A 19161-nucleotide genomic window follows, 5' to 3' on the forward strand; every position below is an offset into this window, starting at 1 on the left:
GCCGTTTTACCCAAGTCAAGTCGAAAGGGAATCTGAAACCGGGTCGAGCCGCTGGATATTCTACTCCATTTTGTCCGGTCGGTCGAGCCGGTCGAAACATTGGTGTACTAGTTCTTTGATCGGTCGATCCCGTACTCGAGCCGACTTGAAAATCTCTCCTCTCCTCTTTTTACTATATACGAAGCGTTCGGTGTAGAAAAGATTATCAGTCAATAAAGCTAATATTCGAGCAAAAGTTTAATTTTGCCATGACCATGAATTGATCTCTAGCTCCATTGGTCATCCCTCAAGCTCATGCGATTATTCACTAAAATATTTCTCGAAGTACGATCAATACCAGGGACAAAATCAGGTGGAAAGCTATGGTCATAGTGATAGTACGATGAGTCCAGAAACAAGATTTTATGCGAGAAAGGACCTTATAAAGTATGATTCAAGTACATAGTGTAGGCTCAGTTAAGATCCATATGGATTGTCTTAGGCTCGTATCAAGCTTATTACAAGAGCTTAACGACACAGCAGTGGCTGCAGAGCTCCTTCTCCGCTGCTTCCACGATTGGATCGAACCTCATCCAAGCATTGGCGGTGGTCGCCGACGTGTCGAATTTGCAAGCCTTGGAGATGGTGTGCGACGTCTCCCCCGAGAACCGATACCCTCCCAAGAAGTACAAGTGAGTCCCAATTGGTGCCATGGTAAGATAGAGCCTCTTGATCGCTGGCGACAGGTACTCGTTCGTAACGCATTCGTTGCTTGATGTGCTCATAGGTTGTGACAATTCTCGGAGACATGAGTACTCAACTTCATTCCACATGTTTAGCCCCGCATCATATGCCTCAATGTGGCCCTTCCAAGCTTTCAAGCAATCTCCGGAGCTGAACAGCTTCCCGTCAACCGTGACGATTTGGTTGGGGGGGATGTCCAGTTGCCACATCCTCGCCATCAGCTCCCACGTCCCGGTTCTCGGGTCGAAAACCTCCACCGAGCTCCGCTCGGTGATGAACGGAGATGCCCTGTCTGAGTCCAACCGCTCCACGAACCCGCTGACCACATGGATCTTGTCTTGCCATGTCACTCCAACCGATTTGTACCTCATGGTGTTCATGCTAGGCAAAGGACTCCACTCGTCTACACTTGGATCATACACTTCCGCGGACGAAATCCCCCTGGCACAACCCAAATTCGACTGCCCGCCCGCCACATAGATCTTGTTATCCCATACGGTACATGCGAAATCCGAACGCGAGGTCCCCAGCGTCGCGCACATGGACCATTGTTCGGTCCTCGTGTTGTACTTCATAACGGTCGACAGTATCTCCACCTCAACGTCGACCCAATCGGCTAACTCATCCGAGACATGAGTCATCTCCTTGTGGCAGAGCCGGCCACCGATGACATAAATCATGTCTCCGACCGACACCATCGCGAAGCCCTTCAAAACATGTCCTTCCACCACGTGAGGGATTAGGCTCACGTAGCTCCAAGAGTTGCTAGATGGATCGTAGCACTCTATCCAATTCGAAGTGGTGTCCGCTTTCAGAGTTGGGTCCTTGAGGCAGAACGGCACGTAGACGAGACACCCCATTGGGGAAAAAAACTCCGGGGACGGCGGGGGTGTCATGGGCCGCGGTGCGGATGCGAGGGAGCCCATCGGCATCTATAGTGAGGGAGGGTACAATTTTCCCTTGGAAGGAAGGGGGCTTAGCAAGAAGATCTTGCGTGCTTCATGCCGAATGCCAACTGGAGACATACCATACAAAGAGGGAGAGAAGATGATAAAAAGACCCCTTGGCGGACACAGCAACAATAATTTGATCATTTGTAATTGACATCGACTATGGAGTGAACGTAGGTGGCGGCAACACAAGGGTTTTTTGGAGTTGAAACCTAGGAAAGTTTCCTAGGGCAAAGATCATTCTAATTATTGACGAAATTCTTGTGGGGTTGCTGTCTATTACGTTGGACTCTTCATTTTACCAAAACGAATGGACGAATTGTTATCGGAGAAGTCGAGGGAAAATTACTAGAGCAATCCCTTTTGGAGGAACCGCATGTCATTGTCCCTTCACATTGTACCTAGTTAGATATTCCTTGGGGTCGCAGTCTACTTTCTTTCTTTTACTCCAAATAAGATGATCAGTTTACCAATGATTGGTGTTGGACTGTTTGTTTCTCAAGTTTTCTAGGGATTGTCTAGTTTTGGCTGACAATCTTGAAGTCGCACGGTGCCTGCCGAGTTCGACCGGTTTTGCCACATCTTATTCTCTTTTTATAGGGTTAATATCACCGATTGAGTAGTCCTTCAACTTCGAGGTGTTTTCATTTGGTCGCTCGAATTTATATCCCGAATTCTATTGGCGCCGTTCAACTTCCGTTTTGTGAGACATTCTACCTTATTGTGGACTAAAACATGACACACCTCCCAACATAGAATTCCCATGGTATAGGTATGGTTGTGTTATGGTGTTTTGATTATTACAAGAAATTCCAACTCAAATAAGCCATAGGTCCATGAAATACCGTACTAATTTCATGGACCAGGTAGTATTTTTGTGGACCAGGCAAAATGCGAACCAAAATCTGGGTAGGCGTTCAAATTGTCAATTGTTTTCTCCTAGTGGTGTACGTGTATTATGTGCCTAATCCACGCTCACATCTCTGTTCTTTAATGATTAAGCCAACCTCATGGTGCTAGTACTGTAGTTGTGTGGTGCTATGAGAGTGATATAACTTTCGTATTTGGTAAGACTTGATTTAAAGGTGCAGCGTCTTAGAAGGGTGTATCAGATTCCTGAATAAAGATTGCTTATTAAACTGCAATCAATATCTCAAATCAAGGAAGGGTTCTATGGAAGTTCTCTTTCTAGCATTTGTTAAATTTAGCCACGATATACATTTATCTAGTTAAGTTTTTTTTTTGAAAAAAAAAATCCAATATTCTTTGATTTTTAATTAAATTTTATTTTTGATTAGTCACAAGATGATTATGATTCTGACTTTCAAGTTAACTTGGATTGCTATGACTCGAGCTGAATTTATTGATGACTTAAGTTGTGTAAATTAGGTGTTACTTTTACTAGAACGATTAGCCTTGAGTATAAGAAGTCATAGCATAAAAGTTTATAGTGAATGAATTAGTGATTTTTAAGATTTGAACTTCTATTAATTTTAATTTGGGCAAGACATTACAATTAACAAATTTTAGGAGTGAATAGAAATTCTGCTGGATCTTTTTTCTTAATGAAGTTTGTACATATGGCCAAAAACGAATTAAGTTTGTGATCCTTTTTTGTTTGGTCTTATTTAGAGTTATTTATTAGAATTGAAGTAATTTTCTTGTTAATTGTCCATGTGTAGATGACTTTGTTTTACCTGAGTTGAGTAAGTAAATTTGGATGTTGCTATGACATCTAAATTAACTCACTCGAAGTATTGTCAACTTTACCTCGTCCCGTAGCGAGCCTCGCAATTTTGTTCTTTGGCAAATGAATGGGCACTTTCTTAGGTATTAATTGTGCTTTCTCCTGAGCACGTGTAAAATTAGAGTTCTAATACTAAGTGTTGCTCTTTTGTCACAATGCCCATTTGTGAGTTAATTCAAGTTTCACACACACACACACATCCTTGGAATGCTTTCCTCTTGTTCGATGCTCAATTCGATTCATTCCTGTCCCCTTCGCTATCTTAGAAGCTTCCCGGGAGTCACTCTTTGTTTGGGCCCCCCAATACCAACAATCATTGCTTGCCCTCATCGGACCAGATGTTATAGGCCCATCAACTTTCGCATGGTTAATCCTCAAACTACACACATCTTGAGGGGGGTTTCACTTTGAGACCATATTGAACACCTTTGAGTTAACTCACTCGAGGTCTTATCCGCTTTGATTTATCCCATATTAAGCCTCACGGGTTTTGTTCTTTGACGTACAAATGGACACTTTTCCAAAAGATCATCCATCCTAGTAATACTCTTACTTGAGCACGCTTAACATTGAAGTTTCGACTTACCATTACGTCAAAAAGCGTCTCTTGTGAGGTAATTCCATTTTCATATATATAACACTTTCCCTTTGTTTGATACGCAGTTCGGTTCATACCTCATCTCAACCGCCATTCATGTAACAGTTAGATGTCCTTTTATCTCGAACAAAAAATAACACATTTTCGATATGATCCGACTTATATTTACTCAAGTTAACGCAACTTGTTTACACACTACTTGTTGTATCAACATAGATCAACCTCCCAAAAACATATACCTTATCGACTTTCCTAGCATCCGCCACTGTATTGTCTAATTTTGTTCTTTTTTCCCGTGTATCGTTCAACCAAATTTAACTTAGGATTTTCAATTCATTGAGCTTATTCATTGATTGATTAACCTTTGACCAAAAATATTGGTTTTGGTTTTCCAGATTTAGTGAACTTATTAATTAATTAATAATTTGACCAGATATTTTAGTGTAACTTTGTTCTTCATTAAATTATGTTTGAACAACTTATGGAAAATTTTTTATAATTAATAGGTCTCATTAAAGAGATTGAGCCAAGTTTATATATACAAAGTCCTAACAAGTCTTGTTTTACTGTTATATCACTAAACCAAATTTGGCTTTGGTTTTCCAGATCAATTGATCTTATCTATTAGCTAATTATCCTTTAACAAGATTTGGGTTTTTTTCCCATATTTACTAACTCATTTATTGATTATTTAACCTTTTGACTAGATATTTGGGTGGGACTGTTCTTTCATTATTAAAAAACTACTAAAACTTGTGATAATTAATAGGTGTCATTAATGAAGAGGAGCCAAGTTGATAATAATAATAATCGTGGTCATCATCTTCTGGGCCAAGCAACATACATTTATTTCTTTTCGGCTGATTAAATTAAACCTACTCTTGCATATAAGATGTTGATGCTCATTTTACATAAGATGTTGGGCCCCACATATTTTTCAATTCTTGATACTAATAAATCCTCCTTAAATGTTCAAAAGTCAAGTATCCACATTGTATGACAAGCAAAAGTGCACACGCGTTCTCGCGTAAACAAGTAATTAACATTTAAAATATTTAGCACAATCATCTTAGTACAAAGTATTTGAATCATCAGTTAATGGAAAGAAAGAAATCACTAAACTAATATGAAGCAACTGCACACGTACATATATAAAGAGAGAAATATATTTCAAGATTTGAGTTTTTTATTGTTGTTTACCAGATCATTGATTTATACATTTATCCATTGATATAGTATTATATGAAACAACTATTGGGGATTTTTTATCAGAAAACCTTGAAGGTAAGAAGTTTTCTTTACTTTAACAGTATAGACAGTTAGATCGGCCAACGTTAACCGCGTATTCATGTGATTAGTAGAGATGAATAAATGATTATCAAACCATCACTTGATCTTTTAATCGCTTAGGTATTCATTTTAAAAGGTTATGTTAAAAGCATAAGAAATAAAGTGACATTTTATTATAGTTTTGTATGTGACTCTCTCTTTTTAGACTCAAAAGGAAGTAACAACTTTAGGGGCAGATTGTATTTTGCAGATCATTTTAAACATTACAAGTTTCTAAGCACATTGAACACTAAAAATATGATTTATCCACTATTGCGCTTCCGCTCAAGAGGCAACAAATACAGGAAAATTCTTTGAGGTGAATCCAATAGAAATATTATAATTCTTTCGCCTTTTTTTATTTTACACATTTAGTGTACTATAAAATAGGAATAGCTCTCAACGAGCGGGCTCGGGAGGCGATACAGCAGCAACACAGTTGTTCCACGTCTCATTGCTCCTCCTACGGACATCGGATACTGTCCCCCTGATCGACTTGTGGGTCGAGAGGATCAACTCCACGAATTGGTTATGGCAGTTCTTCCCTGCCTTCACGAGCTCGTGACAACATTCATTGGTGGGTTCAAAGGTGTCTGCAAGGACTATGATTTGAAAGAACGCAGACCCGCAATCATAAGTCATTCCCTTTGCACAATCAGGGTTTTCGGCGAAGGTAGCTCCAGGAAGCAATGCAACGGTAACGACTAGCAAGGTCATGAGAGCAGAAAAGTTCTTGAGCGTTGCCATGATGGTCTTTTGGGGACGGAAGGGTTAGGAAATTTTCTGAGATTGTTTATTTTTTGATGATGTATACGATCTAGAGATGAGAACTTATATAGCTTGAGGGAAGTAGCGCATTAATGAAATGGATTCATCAGTTATGATTCAGAAATTAATGTTGGTTAGATGTCCATAAAAATTAACACAAGAGACGCTTTTTGACGTAATATTGATTAGCGCATTAATGTTGGTTGTGATAAAAGGACATCTAACCATCCTAGAAATCTACCGGAAAGTCACTCTTTGTCTAAGCCCTTTAGTCCTGAATCTCAGTTCACAAAAAAAAAAATAATACGGTTGTTATTAAATTTTCTCGTTTGTCGTTATAATTGCTATGAAAAATCTCGTAGTGCACCATTCTAGCAGCAACAGCAAGACCAGAAAAAAAAAGTGTAACATGAAAGGTCTTCTTTTAGCCGCAATTAATGTAAAAGATCTAAAACAGTACACGGAAACATTAGTAATGAATGATGGACCACCTAAATAGGTGGCAGCGGGAGAACTTCTTGTTTGTTTGTTTTTTTTTTTTATCAGAACTTCTTGGTGTTTGGCTTGTCTTTGTTTTAGTTTGCGAATGGGGAAGACAGTTAATCACTAAGCAAGTTCTTCGGTTTCCCTTGCAACACCTGAGGTGGTGAACGCACCTTCACTAGCCTTCCGATAACGGCTCCGTGACCTTCTCATTCTCCTATAAATATAGATAGAGCAACCTAAATAACACATGAATACAAGCCAAAGGATGTGCAGCATGATGCTAAACATGGGATATCCGCCTAAACTCATGTGACTATGTAGCCTATGCAATGGTCATTGTTCTCGGGGTTCCCGGTGCCCAGAAACCACAGCCCCCATTCCCCCCCTGTAAATCTTTGTCTTGCCTATGGAGGAGGCAATACCCTTTGTGTTTAACATCCCAAAGTTTGGACGAAGCCTTTTAAGGACTTGCTTAGGTCTAAAACTCATGTGACTATGTAGCCTGCATAATGGTCATTGTTCTTGAGGTTTTTCCACATGCTTGGTCATCCACTATATGCAAACACAATTCAACTTCAAATTTTGTTTGAGCATAGACAGAATGATGGCACAATTGATGAATGAATTGTTTAAAGAATAGCTACATCTGTTAGAAGAGTTGAATTTTTTGTGGTAATTCAATTTGAAGAAGGGGCTACTAAAGAGGAATTGACCCATCATGATATTTATGGGCTTGATATGTCTCCGCAAGAAGATGGGCTTCAAAAATGTCGTTCTACTTCTAAGCTTTTGATGCATGCTATGCCATTGGATAAACCTAGGATGAGATGTGATCAAGTCCTACAAGCACCTCAATTCATGCCATTTTGAATTATCGTGGTTAGGTGCAACCGTGTCTTGGAATCATGTAATAATTTGCCGACCTTCGTAATATATTCTCGATTAATAGATAACGTGGATTTGACATGCATAAGCTTCACAATGAACAAAAGATGAGAGCATACTAATTAGATTCATTGGAATGAGGTCAAAAGATAAACCAAAGGACACCCTAACTAATTAAAACAAACAAACAATCTAATCTTGATTATTCTAATGGTCTCTAGCTCATCTCCTAAGCATGCCATCCCTTGAAGCTAACTCTCAAAAGGGACAGACTGAGGAGAGTGGGGAGCAGATCTACATGAGAATCTTGAACCCATTATACTTGCAAAGCAAACATTGGGAGGCAAGATTTGCGCCTTTTGATGTTTAAAGTAAGAATATTTATTAGTGCATGCCTCTAATCCTAGGATCTGAAACTTGACCCTAGTCCAGTCATAGGACCTCCCACTTTAAGTACCTTTCTTCGTCTCGCTAGAGACTTAGCCATCATCGAGATTTTAAAGAATGAATGCAATCGGAATTCGCACCACAACACATGAAATTTCGATATGAATAGAAGTTGCCATTGAAAATGGTTGATACCGTATTACTGTTTCCTACGCCCATTTGAATATCGAACAATTTCACCTAAAACACTATTTTCTATAATGGAACTTCGCGAAAATGAAAATTAAGAACACATCGAGTCTGTGGATCATCGTGCATCAATCTTTATTATTTGTTTATTAGGGCATGTTGGGCATCTAGCCTACCTAGCCTCTTGCTACGATCTTAAACTTCTGATTCCTATTCATCCTAGGATCCTATGACTTTTTGTACCCAGCAATCTTTTCTCACGTGAACCCTAGGATTCGATTTGTACGGTACTAGGTGTCCTGCCATTTACATGATTAATCAATCTACTGCATGGGCAAGATGCGAGATCTAATTCAGAAGACAAAACTGGATACAAGTACGCCATTCCCGCTGTTAATGTAATCTTGGTAACTTTTGTAATCTTCTAACGCCAAATATTGGCTCAAAAATTGAGTATCAGACCGTGTCCCAAAAATCACACACAAGTTTAAGAGAGCACTACGTCGATAGGATTACGATTTTTTAACATATGTTAATGTGATCTTGGTAACTTTTGTAATCGATATAGTAATTTTTCTCATAAAATTGAACTTTACTGCCAATAATTGTACCCCAAGAAAGACGCAAGAAAGAACGAAAGAGACTGGAGAGGAGAGGAGAGGACGTTGCGAGGTCGACGCAGTTTCCGAAAGAACTTTGTGTGGGAAAAATACTAGAAGCCAAAATTCCATAGATTTTTGCGCAGAGAAATTTCCTGCAGAAAGGAGGGGATACATTCCACGTCTCCACGACCAGGCACTTTCCAAGAAGATAGCGGTGAAATTACGCGTAGTGCTGCAAAAAATCCAGCTAATTCTGACTGGGACGTCGCTTCAACTTCTGCTGATTTTGCCAAATTTGTGATGCTGTCAGTTGGCATGGAGTAGAAAATAATTGCGGGGCCTGAAGATTTTTTGGTTGGATACCTCTAAATTTAGATAGGTCGGGGCTCGTTTTATCAACCCCCGTTGGGTTAAAATTGAGTGCATGAAAAAGGTAATTTCTGTTGAGAGGGATTTGATGGGGGAAGTAGTGGGTATTTATGAAAAAAGAAAGAAGCCAAAATGGTGTGGTGGGAAATTCCAACTTTCATAAATTTTTAGGGATATTTTCATTGGAAGTTTTAAAACTTGTCAAAAAAGTACATTTAAGTCTTAAAACTTTCAAAAAGTGCCACCAACTTGTAAAAATTATCGAATTGGTTCAGTCGAGTCCACTCATTAACTTCGTCCAATTTGGCTAATAAAAAATGCTGACGTTGCTTCTGTCTTTTTTTTCTATCCTATGTGACGACGACGTGGCTTTTTTTTTAATACAAATTTTATTTAAATTAATTTTAAAAAAATAAGCTAAATAATTTATAATAAAAAAAGAGGAGGAGTAGCCCTCGCTGCCGCCCTACCATCGCTAAGAGGGTTTGACGAGAGTGGCGGACGGTAGGTAGGGGTCACCGGGCCCTAGCCAAGGGCCAGCGACCGTCACTAATGGCAAGCAAGGCTTGCAGGCCCTCGCCTAGACCTAATTGAGGGCTGCCATTTAATTATTTAGCTTATCTTTTAAATTTATTTTAAATAAAATTAGTATTAAAAATCAAATTTGGGCTCAAACGACGTCGTTTTAATCTTATGTTTCATAATTTAGCTATGTCATCGCCACGTAGGAGAGAAAAAATAGTAAATTAACCCTAGTTAGCATTTTTCGTTAGTAAGTTAGATGGTGTTAACTTTATGACTCGATTGAACCAATTTGACAAGTTTTAGGACTTGATTGCACTTTTTACAAAATTTAGGACTCAATTACATTTTCGTGATAAGTTTTAGGACTTTCGGTGAACATATCCCAAAATTTTATGTGGGGGTGATCGTTAAATATATAAGAAGTGAGAAGTATTAGTTTTGAGTTACTATATTTGATGTAATAGAAAGAGAGGTTATTCAATTTTGGGAATAGTTCCCCTTACCTCTTATTTGAATCCCCTTATGAAAATTTCTCATATTTATATAAATGAAGATGAACAAGTAATTAAGTTTTGGGTTACGTATAGTTTTAGTCCTCTAAATTTTAGGGTTTGTGCAATTTGATCATCTAACTTTTATTTTTGTTCAATCAAATACTCCAACTTTTTGGAGTTGCTCAATTTGGTTCTCTTATGCCCTCTCAGAACCAAAATCTTTCGGTCGACCACTTTAAGTAAATGTCAAATTAATAAATTACGTGGCATGGTTGATGTGGCAGAAAATGTATGTGATGCTATGTGGCACCAGACAGAAAATGAAAAAGCAACTCCTATCTTGACGGTATTAGTTACCGTGGGACTAAGCCGTTGATTGCAAACGAACTAAAAAGGTTAGAGAACTTAATTGCACAAAATAAAATTCGAAGGATCAAATTGCACAAATCAAGAAAGGAGAAGAACTTGATTGCACAAAATAAAAGTTAGAGGACCAAATTGCACTCGTACTAAACCTTAAAGGACTAAATTTGCATTCAACCCTCTAGTAATCTTTAAAAAGTCAGTACACGAGTTTCTCTGTTTTTAAGAAGCTAATTTCCTCTTTTCTTCTCTAAACACCTCTCTAAAAGATTCTCAAGTTGTCCTACCAATTAGAGTAGATGTGCAATTAATACTAGGTCACTTTTTATATCTTTCCCCTCAAGAAAATCTGCCTGGTTCATTTGTCTAGACATTTAACATTCATAAAACTTATTTCGAAACAGTAATTCCAAGTAAATCGCAAATATATGCGCATTCAAATTTACGATTAAATTAAAATGCAGTAAACATTTAGTGCATACAGTAATTTACACACTATGAATTAATCTCAACATATTAATATTCTCAAAATATCAGCATAAGCTCCATTAAAAACGATGTTGGTATAGACAAAAAAGGAATTTAAAAACGGTGTTGTAAAAATGGATAAAGGGGGGACAAAAAGATAAAAAGGGCAAGAAAAAAGCTGGAGAACGAGACAAAAAAGGGGATTAATAAAGAATATGGAAAAGCAAGAAAATAGCTGGAGAGAAGGTATCAAAAGGAAGAGGCTGAATTACCAGAATATGTGCAATGCAATGAATAAAAAGGAGTCAAGGACCACAGCACAATAGTGCTCCTGTTGGAGACAATGCAGCTACTTCTAAAAAGTGGGAGGAGCTTGATTTGATTGATCATTGCTCCAGCTTCAATGCTTCACTGCCCCCATCTTTGTTCCCTGCTGGAAATATTAACTAAGCTTAATTCAATGGGGTCGGGACCTCGTTCTCGTTAGATCGGATTTCTCTATCCCTTATTGTGCTTTGAATTTCGCTCTCTCTCTCTTCGCGGAAGTGTTCTTAAAATTTGAAATACCGACCCTTTACACCTTTCGTTGTAGGGGGAGATTTCACATGGACCGAGATACATGTATAGGTTGTAATTAGCCATTGAGTCGGGGAGGTGCAACCAAGGGCCGTTGCCAGCGACGATGCCACGGGTGTTTAGCGGGGGTTAATTGCACCCATTGACTTTGTTTTTTCACGATTTTTTTTGGGTCAAATTGTTTCTTCTTAAGTTAGTGTGTGCTCTTCTTGATAAATTTAAGCTTGCTTTGCTTCTTTTGTACATATATATATTTTTTATATCTGGCCCTTCCAAAAATTTCAATTCACAAGCATTGACCCATGATTACTCCTATTATGCTTTGTGTTTGTGTTTAGTATATGAAATTTTGCTTAAATTTTAGCAACGTTTCTTTTTAATGTTTCATGCATTTTTTAGGGATTGACAAAAAAAATAAGCTTGATTAATTCAAAATCAATTTTCGTCATTATGCTATTGCATCCATCCCCTTCCAACACGTTCTAGCCCTGCCCCCTGGCTGTCTCCACCTTCCAAGCTGAAGCTGTCGCCCCACATACCTACAATTTTTTTTATATATCTAGGAATTTTGATCAATCCAGCCACCCAAATCCATTTGAGTTGTCTCGTGCTTAGCTCTTTAACCATTCTTGTTTAGAATTTAATACTTCCTTTTTATAAAAAAAATAAAAATTTAGCCCATAAAAACAGTTTATATTAATTTTTTCTTATTCACTTTGTTAAAAAAAATGCCATAGGTTCTTGTTAAAAAATTAAACTAGGGATACATCACAATTTCCAATGTATCGACAACCCTCATGATGTATGATCGATAATTTAGTAAATGAATATTTCCTCGTCAAGTATGTTCAACAAGACCCTTTCCTTATATTGAGCTTTTAACAAGATGGACACGATGGGCACGAATGAAATATCAAATCTCCAATGAGTTTGCGTTTCTATATTAATGCAACTTTTAGGGGCATCTAAAAGACAGCGAAATTTAATAAAACAAATCCAAAAGGTCGCACGGCCGAACATGAACTTTAAACGATGCTCTTGATTTCGTTTACCTCACTCGTCATTTGAAAATTGATTTGATCACTTCAAGATTACAACTAAAGTGAAACGCAAAGTTAATTAATACCTTCATATTTCACGCATGTCACGGACCGGAGGTTTTCAAGACTCATTAGGCCGAGGAGGTGACCCAAGATGACCGAGCAGGCCTCGAAACTTCGAGAGACGTTTCAGAGGTAGCTTGTAAAAGATTAGCTTCTCTGCTTAACCGACGAGTCGAACCGTCAGAGTGGCAATTTATTTTCGTGGAAGCGCAATCCGAAATACTTTTCTTCTCCCCGTAATCATCTTATTTTCTTTAGAGAAAGTTATTGGAGAAAGACAAAAGGTTGGAAATCACTTGGGGAAAAAGGGCTAAAGAAGAAGAAAAGAAAGGAAAGAAAAAAGAGGAGGAATTTCAAAAATTAGGTAACCGAGAAATAGGGATTCGTTATATATGCTGCTGCTGTAGCATCTCCTTCTGATAGCGACGCTACAGCACTGCACAGCACCGTCTCTCTCTCTCTGCGCGCACATTGACATAAATGATCGAATTTCAGCATCCCAAGGAGGGAGAGAGAGAGAGAGAGAGAGAGAGAGAGAGAGAGCAAAAGGCACTGTTTCTCTCTCTCTCTTTCTCTCTCTCTCTCTCTAAACCTGCAAAAAGCTTTTGCTTTTCTCCGCTCTCTCTGCTGCTGCTGCTTCTTGGCTTCGGTCTTTTAAAGAGATGTCTCGCCCCCATCCCTTCACATGATCCCTCCTCCTTTTTTCTTCTCCCCCCCACCACCACCACCGCGTCCCTGCAATCTCTCTCGTGAAACCCTTTTAACTTGAAGAAGAAGAAGAAGGAGGAGGAGGAGGAGGATGGTTGGGTTGGTGGGGAGCTTCCACGAGTGGCTGAGCGAGTACGGCAAGAGGAAGTGCCGGTGCTTCCTGCGCAGGGCCAGGGCCGCCATCAAGAAGAAGAAGAGGAGGAGGATCGGCGGCGGCGGCGGCGGCGTCGGCTTCGGAGGCAAGCGGCGGGTCAACAAGTTTCAGTACGATCCGTGGAGCTACGCGCTGAACTTCGACGACGGGGTCGGGAAGGTGGAGAGGGCCGACGCCGTTCTGGTGTTCGTCCTGTGGGTCAAGCCCCCGATGAAATGATGCAAGGCCTCCTTCGGTCAACTATCTGACCCCGGGGAAAATTGGCAGAAAAGATGTTGACTTTTCTCTGCTTTTCTTTTTCTCTTGCTCTCTTCTCTTTTTTTTTCTTGGGCCTACTATTTTCTGGGTTTCTCTTGTTATATATTTTGATTTTTGAAATTCGATTGTTAGCTCCTGACCCCACGAGGATAATGCAATTCGCATGTGAATTTGGGAAGTCTGCTCCTGTTACTTATCAATTCTGAACTCGAAATCTCGTCGCCGTCCTTTTGTCTTTTATCGACATTCGACCCGAGTACCCCGGACCCCGGGCCACAAAGACATGCCGCCGGGCCATTGCCGGAAACTTGGGAGGTGTTTGATGAGACGGACCGTACCTGAGTTTTGTTAACAAGCGTCCCTGAAGTATTCCTTAGGTTCATTACATAACGAAAGTATAAGACGAGTATACCGAACGAGCGAGCGAGCGAGCCTAATTTACCTTCTTGGAAAAGTAAATCGGTCGACGACCGCCGTAAACATCTTCTAAGCAGGTAGACGGCCGGAGATTTTGTAATTTTCAGCGCATCACGTTCTCATGGAATTGACATTTTTAAAAATCGAGGAATTCTTGCGTGGGTTGATTTGTGAGGTTTCCTTTCTCTCAAATTTCATTTGCCAATGTGAAAATCTTGAAGCCTGTTGTGAATGACGGCGTGGACAGTCATTATATCCGTAATTTCACGAGTTTTGACTTGGGATAGGCAACTACAGTCGAAGGTGTTATTCGGTAGAAAAAATCTAAATTTTTTTCCTTGCAACGCGCTAATATTTCTAGCCAAAATAAAATAGCAGCAATGCACACATTCATTTCACAAAAAAAAGAATTGTCCTTTGTTATTTGTCCATGGTCCCTCAACAAAATGAACTCTTTTGGCCAAAAAGGGAAATATAATTAATAACATTTCGCTGTATTAATCCAATTTAATAGAGGATAAATTTGTTACGGCTGTACTAGTTTGGGATCTTTGGTGGTTAAAAATTAATTTGGAGTAAATTTGTCACAAGTATACCGGTTTGAGACTTCTGTAGTATTAACCCCTAATAAAAAAATATCACTTATGGTTTGTGTTTGGTCAGAGTCACGGAAATCCGAAGACTGCATTTCAATAGGGTCCTTTTCACTTAGATTTTGGTGTTCGATCAAGTTGGCTAATTTTCAGGGACATTCCACAGCAAATCCTCCTCCATAGATTTAAACCAGTTGACAAGAAGCTATCTGTCAAACAAGTAAAAAGGCTCAACTTTGGCCCAAAATGAAAGATACAGCATGACAACGACATGAAGTGATGCATATGTGACATGAAGATCCTTATCATTAACAAGCTTTGAAAATCCTCATGGAAAAGCCCGGTTTGCAATGTGGGCATTAGGTGTGCGGCATTGTGTTGGTAAGTGATGGAAAAATCTTCAAACCGAAACATTTCTGGGTCTTTAAGGTAATTATGACCTAACAAAGCATACACAGAATCCCAGCCAACCAAATTCACCAAAGCGAAAACAGAACAGAACCAAAATGACAACGAAATCGCGACAGTTGACCGTTATTTTTCATCTTCACCAAGAAAAAAAACAGTTTACAATGCAAAGCTGGGGAGTTTTTTACTCCTTTTACATAACATGCCAAATGAATTTGTGACCAAGCTGAATATAATGAGACATCATCATCTGTACAACTGTTCAAGATCAAGTTCAATGAGCATCCTTCCAGAACATGGGGAACATAGATGTATTGAAGATGGAAAATGTACAATCCAAGAAACAACAAATCCTACTTTAAATGGGAGTACAGATGATGAGAATTTCTCCTATCATTGTGGCTCTGCCTATTCGCTTTACACGGACCTGATTCCTGCGCACAAGGATATTTTCACGATGTAGGGGGATCTTCAAGCTTCGCCGTGGACAAATCATTTATTCTGGGGTAGACGGCTTTCTCGTCAAGTTGATTCTGGGCCCATACCAACATCTTCAGTAAGCTTGGAAGTTTTGGATCTGTGTTTCAAGCAAAACAAGCAAAGTCCTCTTAAGATCATTACTCAAATGAAACTTACAAGGATGGACAGCATCAGGCATCCTGGTAAAAATGGACATTGCTGCATATGACATGTAACGGCCTCATTGACATGGACGATTTAAAATAAAATGCATCTAGCAAAGATATGACTTTTTTCTGCAGGATTATTAGAAAGTAACTCTTCTATGCAAGAGTACTGCTCTGTCTGTGGACACTCATGAAATTCTCCCCTGTTCAAATAATCTCCTTTTTAGCCAGTTCTAACTTTTTCTAGTGATCTAAGCAGTCATAATTCCTGAATCAAGTACTATAAGGACTTTCCAGTGAACTTTTACAAAGAAAAAAGGCTCATGTCATGAACGCATTGTGTTCCCTAAGTAGTACACATCAGTCTTCTCAGCAAAATAAATTGAGAGAAAGAAATGACAAAATGCAAGAAAGGGCACAATTAAAGGACCAGCAACCATTCTCGATCTAATTAAAGGAATTTCCGATGGCAGCAGGAGAGGAAGCAAATTTCTGCACTAACCTTTTTCATGACTCTGGCTAGTGAGTATAGCTGCGTTAACTTCACTAGCTGTCTTTAGGCGCTGCGACATATCTAGGAGCTCTCCCACAGGACAATTGGAAACATCTTCAAAAGCTAGCAGAGCTACAGTCCTCTCCAGCTCTTCTAAGAAGCTTTGCTGAAAAGAATTGAAGTTTTGGTAGGCCATCTCTTATGCACATAATGAAAGTTTCTACTAGAAAGTGATTGTATCTCCAGCTTTGCATAACATCCAAGAGCAACTGAGGAAGGTTTACTTCTAAAGTGACCAAACATACTTGAAATTAACAGTGAGACAATAAATGCACAGGTGACCATGTACAACATGGCAAACTAAAGAGAGATCAAGAGGTACATTTTCTTCCCCTCTGGGTGCAAGCTCCTCCTGAGCAAACTCAAGAGCCTCTTCTACTTTGCCATTCCGAATCAGTTCTATCAATCTCTGCTGTTGAAGGTGGAAAAAGAGTTGGGGATTGGTATCCAGTATCTGTGAGAAAGAAATAGCAGACACAAAATTAATAGGATGAAAATCTAAAGAAGATCAACTTCATTTATCAAGATGTAGAACATAAGTATAAATCGAGGTTAGATGATACCCAGAATATATAGTTTTCAAATTTCCAGTCTAAAGACAATATGTTTCTTCAAAGGTAGCCTGAAGGCAATATCTCAAGCGATCCTTGTTGAAGACTATCAAGGAAAACCAACAGCTCCACTCCAAAGATATAGAGTACCAGATTTTGATTCACTTTACGTATACTGATTTGATGTTTCTTCCCACTTTCTAATTTCCAATTCCAAATCATCAACATATTCTAATTTCACCCAACTCAACCATTTCAGGTTACGCAAGATGCATCACATACGATGTAGCAAAAACACATGCAAAGGATAACTGCACCTCATATATATCCACGAGTAAATCGCTGGAACGTAAAAAAGCCCGACATGAACACCCTTCTCTTAATCTCCACAACCAACCGACCTCTGCCCCCACCCACCCGATCAATAACGAGTAAGGTAAAGTTCACTAAGCTTCTACAATTTGCTACATTTACCTTAAAAAGAAGTGGTTGAAAATGGCGTTCTGAAAGGAGAGAGTGAGGGTATTATGTGCAAATCTACCAATGGTCAGCAAACTTCATAATAGCAACAAAACTGAAAGCATTGAACTTGAAGTCACATCTAAAGGCTTGGAAGGAGTCAACTAAATTTTCATAAGGAAAAGCAAAGGAAGGTGGTGATTCTAATGCTTTTGAGCATCTACAACATTTGACCCAACATAAAAAGGTGAAGCTGGCAGTGTTATTTCCCTTTACCATACCAGTTGAGATGGTATGGCATAAATGAATGAGGGTCTTATAAATAAAGGAAGTCGAAAGGATACAAAATTAGTCAATGACAACGCAACAAGCATAGAAGACACGATAAAACAGGCTGCAGCAATTACAGAGGGTGAAACTTTTGAAATGGTCTAACAATTTCAAATACACTGAATTGGAACCGTGGGTATAGACTTGGGAAAATATGAGATTTGATCAAATTAGCGGGTAGGACTCCCACTAGAGTCTCCGATATGAAAGTCAAATCCTTGATACAATCTTTTGGTTGCACCAGTGATAAGACAATCCTGTTAGCCATTTTTTATGTTTCTTTCCCGAGTACAAGGATATTATTGACAAGAATCTAGTGAAGGAACAGGTTGCATAAACATGGGGATTTCGTTAGTTCCCTGAATTCAACTTTAAGATCTCTAATCCCCAAGAATTTAGGAGCTACAGAGCTAAATCAGACTGATCAGTCGAGTGAGGACTGGTTTGCAAGATTTTGGCTAAGGTCCCCATCCCCAGATTGAACAAAGTGCAGGTCAAGGCAATTGGAAGTCCCAAAATGCCTCTGTAGAAGGAAAAGGGCAACAAGATGCTAACTTCAATAGCCAATATAGTGGCGGACAGCTGTCTAAGATATCCGAAGAAAGCAGTTTTGTGCAAGTAGGACATGAAGTAGAGCATGCTCAGCATTAGCAAATGATACTGGCTCTCATACAATTCATGATAACTAAAAGCAATCCACAGTCAAACAGAGGACATAGCCTTACTTCGGGATTCAAGTCGTTGACTTTCTCAATCGCATCCTCAACATTCCCACACTGCACCGCTTTCTTAACAGCCATGCGGTCGGTGATCGTCGCAAGATCAATATCTGCTGTAATCAATAAGGACACACACAATTCGCATAACTCACAATACCACCACACCGCGAATCAAGGAAAACCCAACTCGAATTGCGCAAAAACTGATAAGATTGGGATACGTTCAGTCCCCGACTCCATCCGGAACTTCTCGGCGGCGTCAACATAGCCCTCGGTGACGAGGAAGTTCATCACCAACTTGTTCATGTCTTCCTTCCTGATCTTCACATCGTTAAGCTTCTTCTCCCAATCGTCCTTGGTAATCACCTTCTTCGACTGCGCAACCCAAAAGAAAAGAAAAGAAACGAAACCCAGATCAGATTAAGCTCGAACGACATCGAGATGGCCCAGAAATGCGATCCAAGATCGCCAGAGATCTGCTCCAACACGCAAAGTGGAAAAAACCCAAAACCATAAAAAAGGAAAGAACAAGAAAAAGAAGCAGACTTTCACCATGGGAGAGTATCGAGATCGGAGGCTAAAAAGACTAGGGGAACAGAATTTCAAGGAAGAAAACGAGAACAACCCTCATAATCAACTTCACCAAGAACGTTACTTGTGCCATTCTTTCTCAAGGCCGATGATGCATGACGCTTGACGCGACGCGGAATCTTGCCATCCGAAACCCAGATCCCACTCCAATCGTTTTCTTCAAAACTTCGCCAAAAATTCTTGCTTCGCAGGTGGAAGAAGCTGATCTGCAGAGAGAGAGAGAGTTTAGGGT

General features: G+C 39.5%; 2 protein-coding genes across 8 annotated transcripts; both read right to left on the bottom strand.

Moving 5' to 3' along the window:
* Positions 1-497: 497 nt before the first annotated feature.
* On the bottom strand, positions 498-1583 carry LOC115686699 (uncharacterized). Its single transcript, XM_030612078.2, has one exon. The coding sequence runs from the start codon at positions 1581-1583 to the stop codon at positions 498-500; it is 1086 nt and encodes a 361-aa protein (XP_030467938.2).
* Positions 1584-15199: 13616 nt separating this feature from the next.
* LOC115686730 (protein GID8 homolog) lies at positions 15200-19161 on the bottom strand. 7 transcript variants are annotated; one of them, XM_056316176.1, is made up of 6 exons: positions 18982-19161; positions 18560-18707; positions 18345-18451; positions 16602-16733; positions 16229-16385; positions 15200-15677 (listed from the first exon to the last, which is right to left on the bottom strand). In XM_056316176.1, exons 1-6 carry the CDS (start codon positions 19000-19002, stop codon positions 15553-15555), a joined length of 690 nt encoding a protein of 229 aa, XP_056172151.1. In that variant the 5' UTR covers positions 19003-19161; the 3' UTR covers positions 15200-15552. The 7 variants fall into 7 exon arrangements, with proteins under 7 accessions (XP_056172151.1, XP_056172150.1, XP_030467974.1 ...); XM_056316175.1 differs by having other exon boundaries at positions 18560-18713; XM_030612114.2 differs by having other exon boundaries at positions 18345-18448; positions 18560-18713; positions 18964-19161.

This window comes from Syzygium oleosum, unplaced genomic scaffold (genome assembly GCF_021117445.2).
Source record: "Syzygium oleosum isolate NSW1041296 unplaced genomic scaffold, Sole_v2.1 Sole_v2.11, whole genome shotgun sequence".
NCBI lineage: Eukaryota > Viridiplantae > Streptophyta > Magnoliopsida > Myrtales > Myrtaceae > Syzygium > Syzygium oleosum.

Coding starts and splice junctions, on each gene's coding strand:
- LOC115686699 (XM_030612078.2), bottom strand. CDS start 1,583: ATGGGGTGTCTCGTCTACGTGCCGTTCTGCCTCAAGGACCCAACTCTG.
- LOC115686730 (XM_030612113.2), bottom strand. CDS start 19,002: ATGGCACAAGTAACGTTCTTGGTGAAGTTGATTATGAGG. Junction 18,714..18,963: donor TGGTGAAGTTGATTATGAGG/GTTGTTCTCGTT, acceptor TGGGTTGCGCAG/TCGAAGAAGGTGATTACCAA. Junction 18,452..18,559: donor GATGGAGTCGGGGACTGAAC/GTATCCCAATCT, acceptor TATTGATTACAG/CAGATATTGATCTTGCGACG.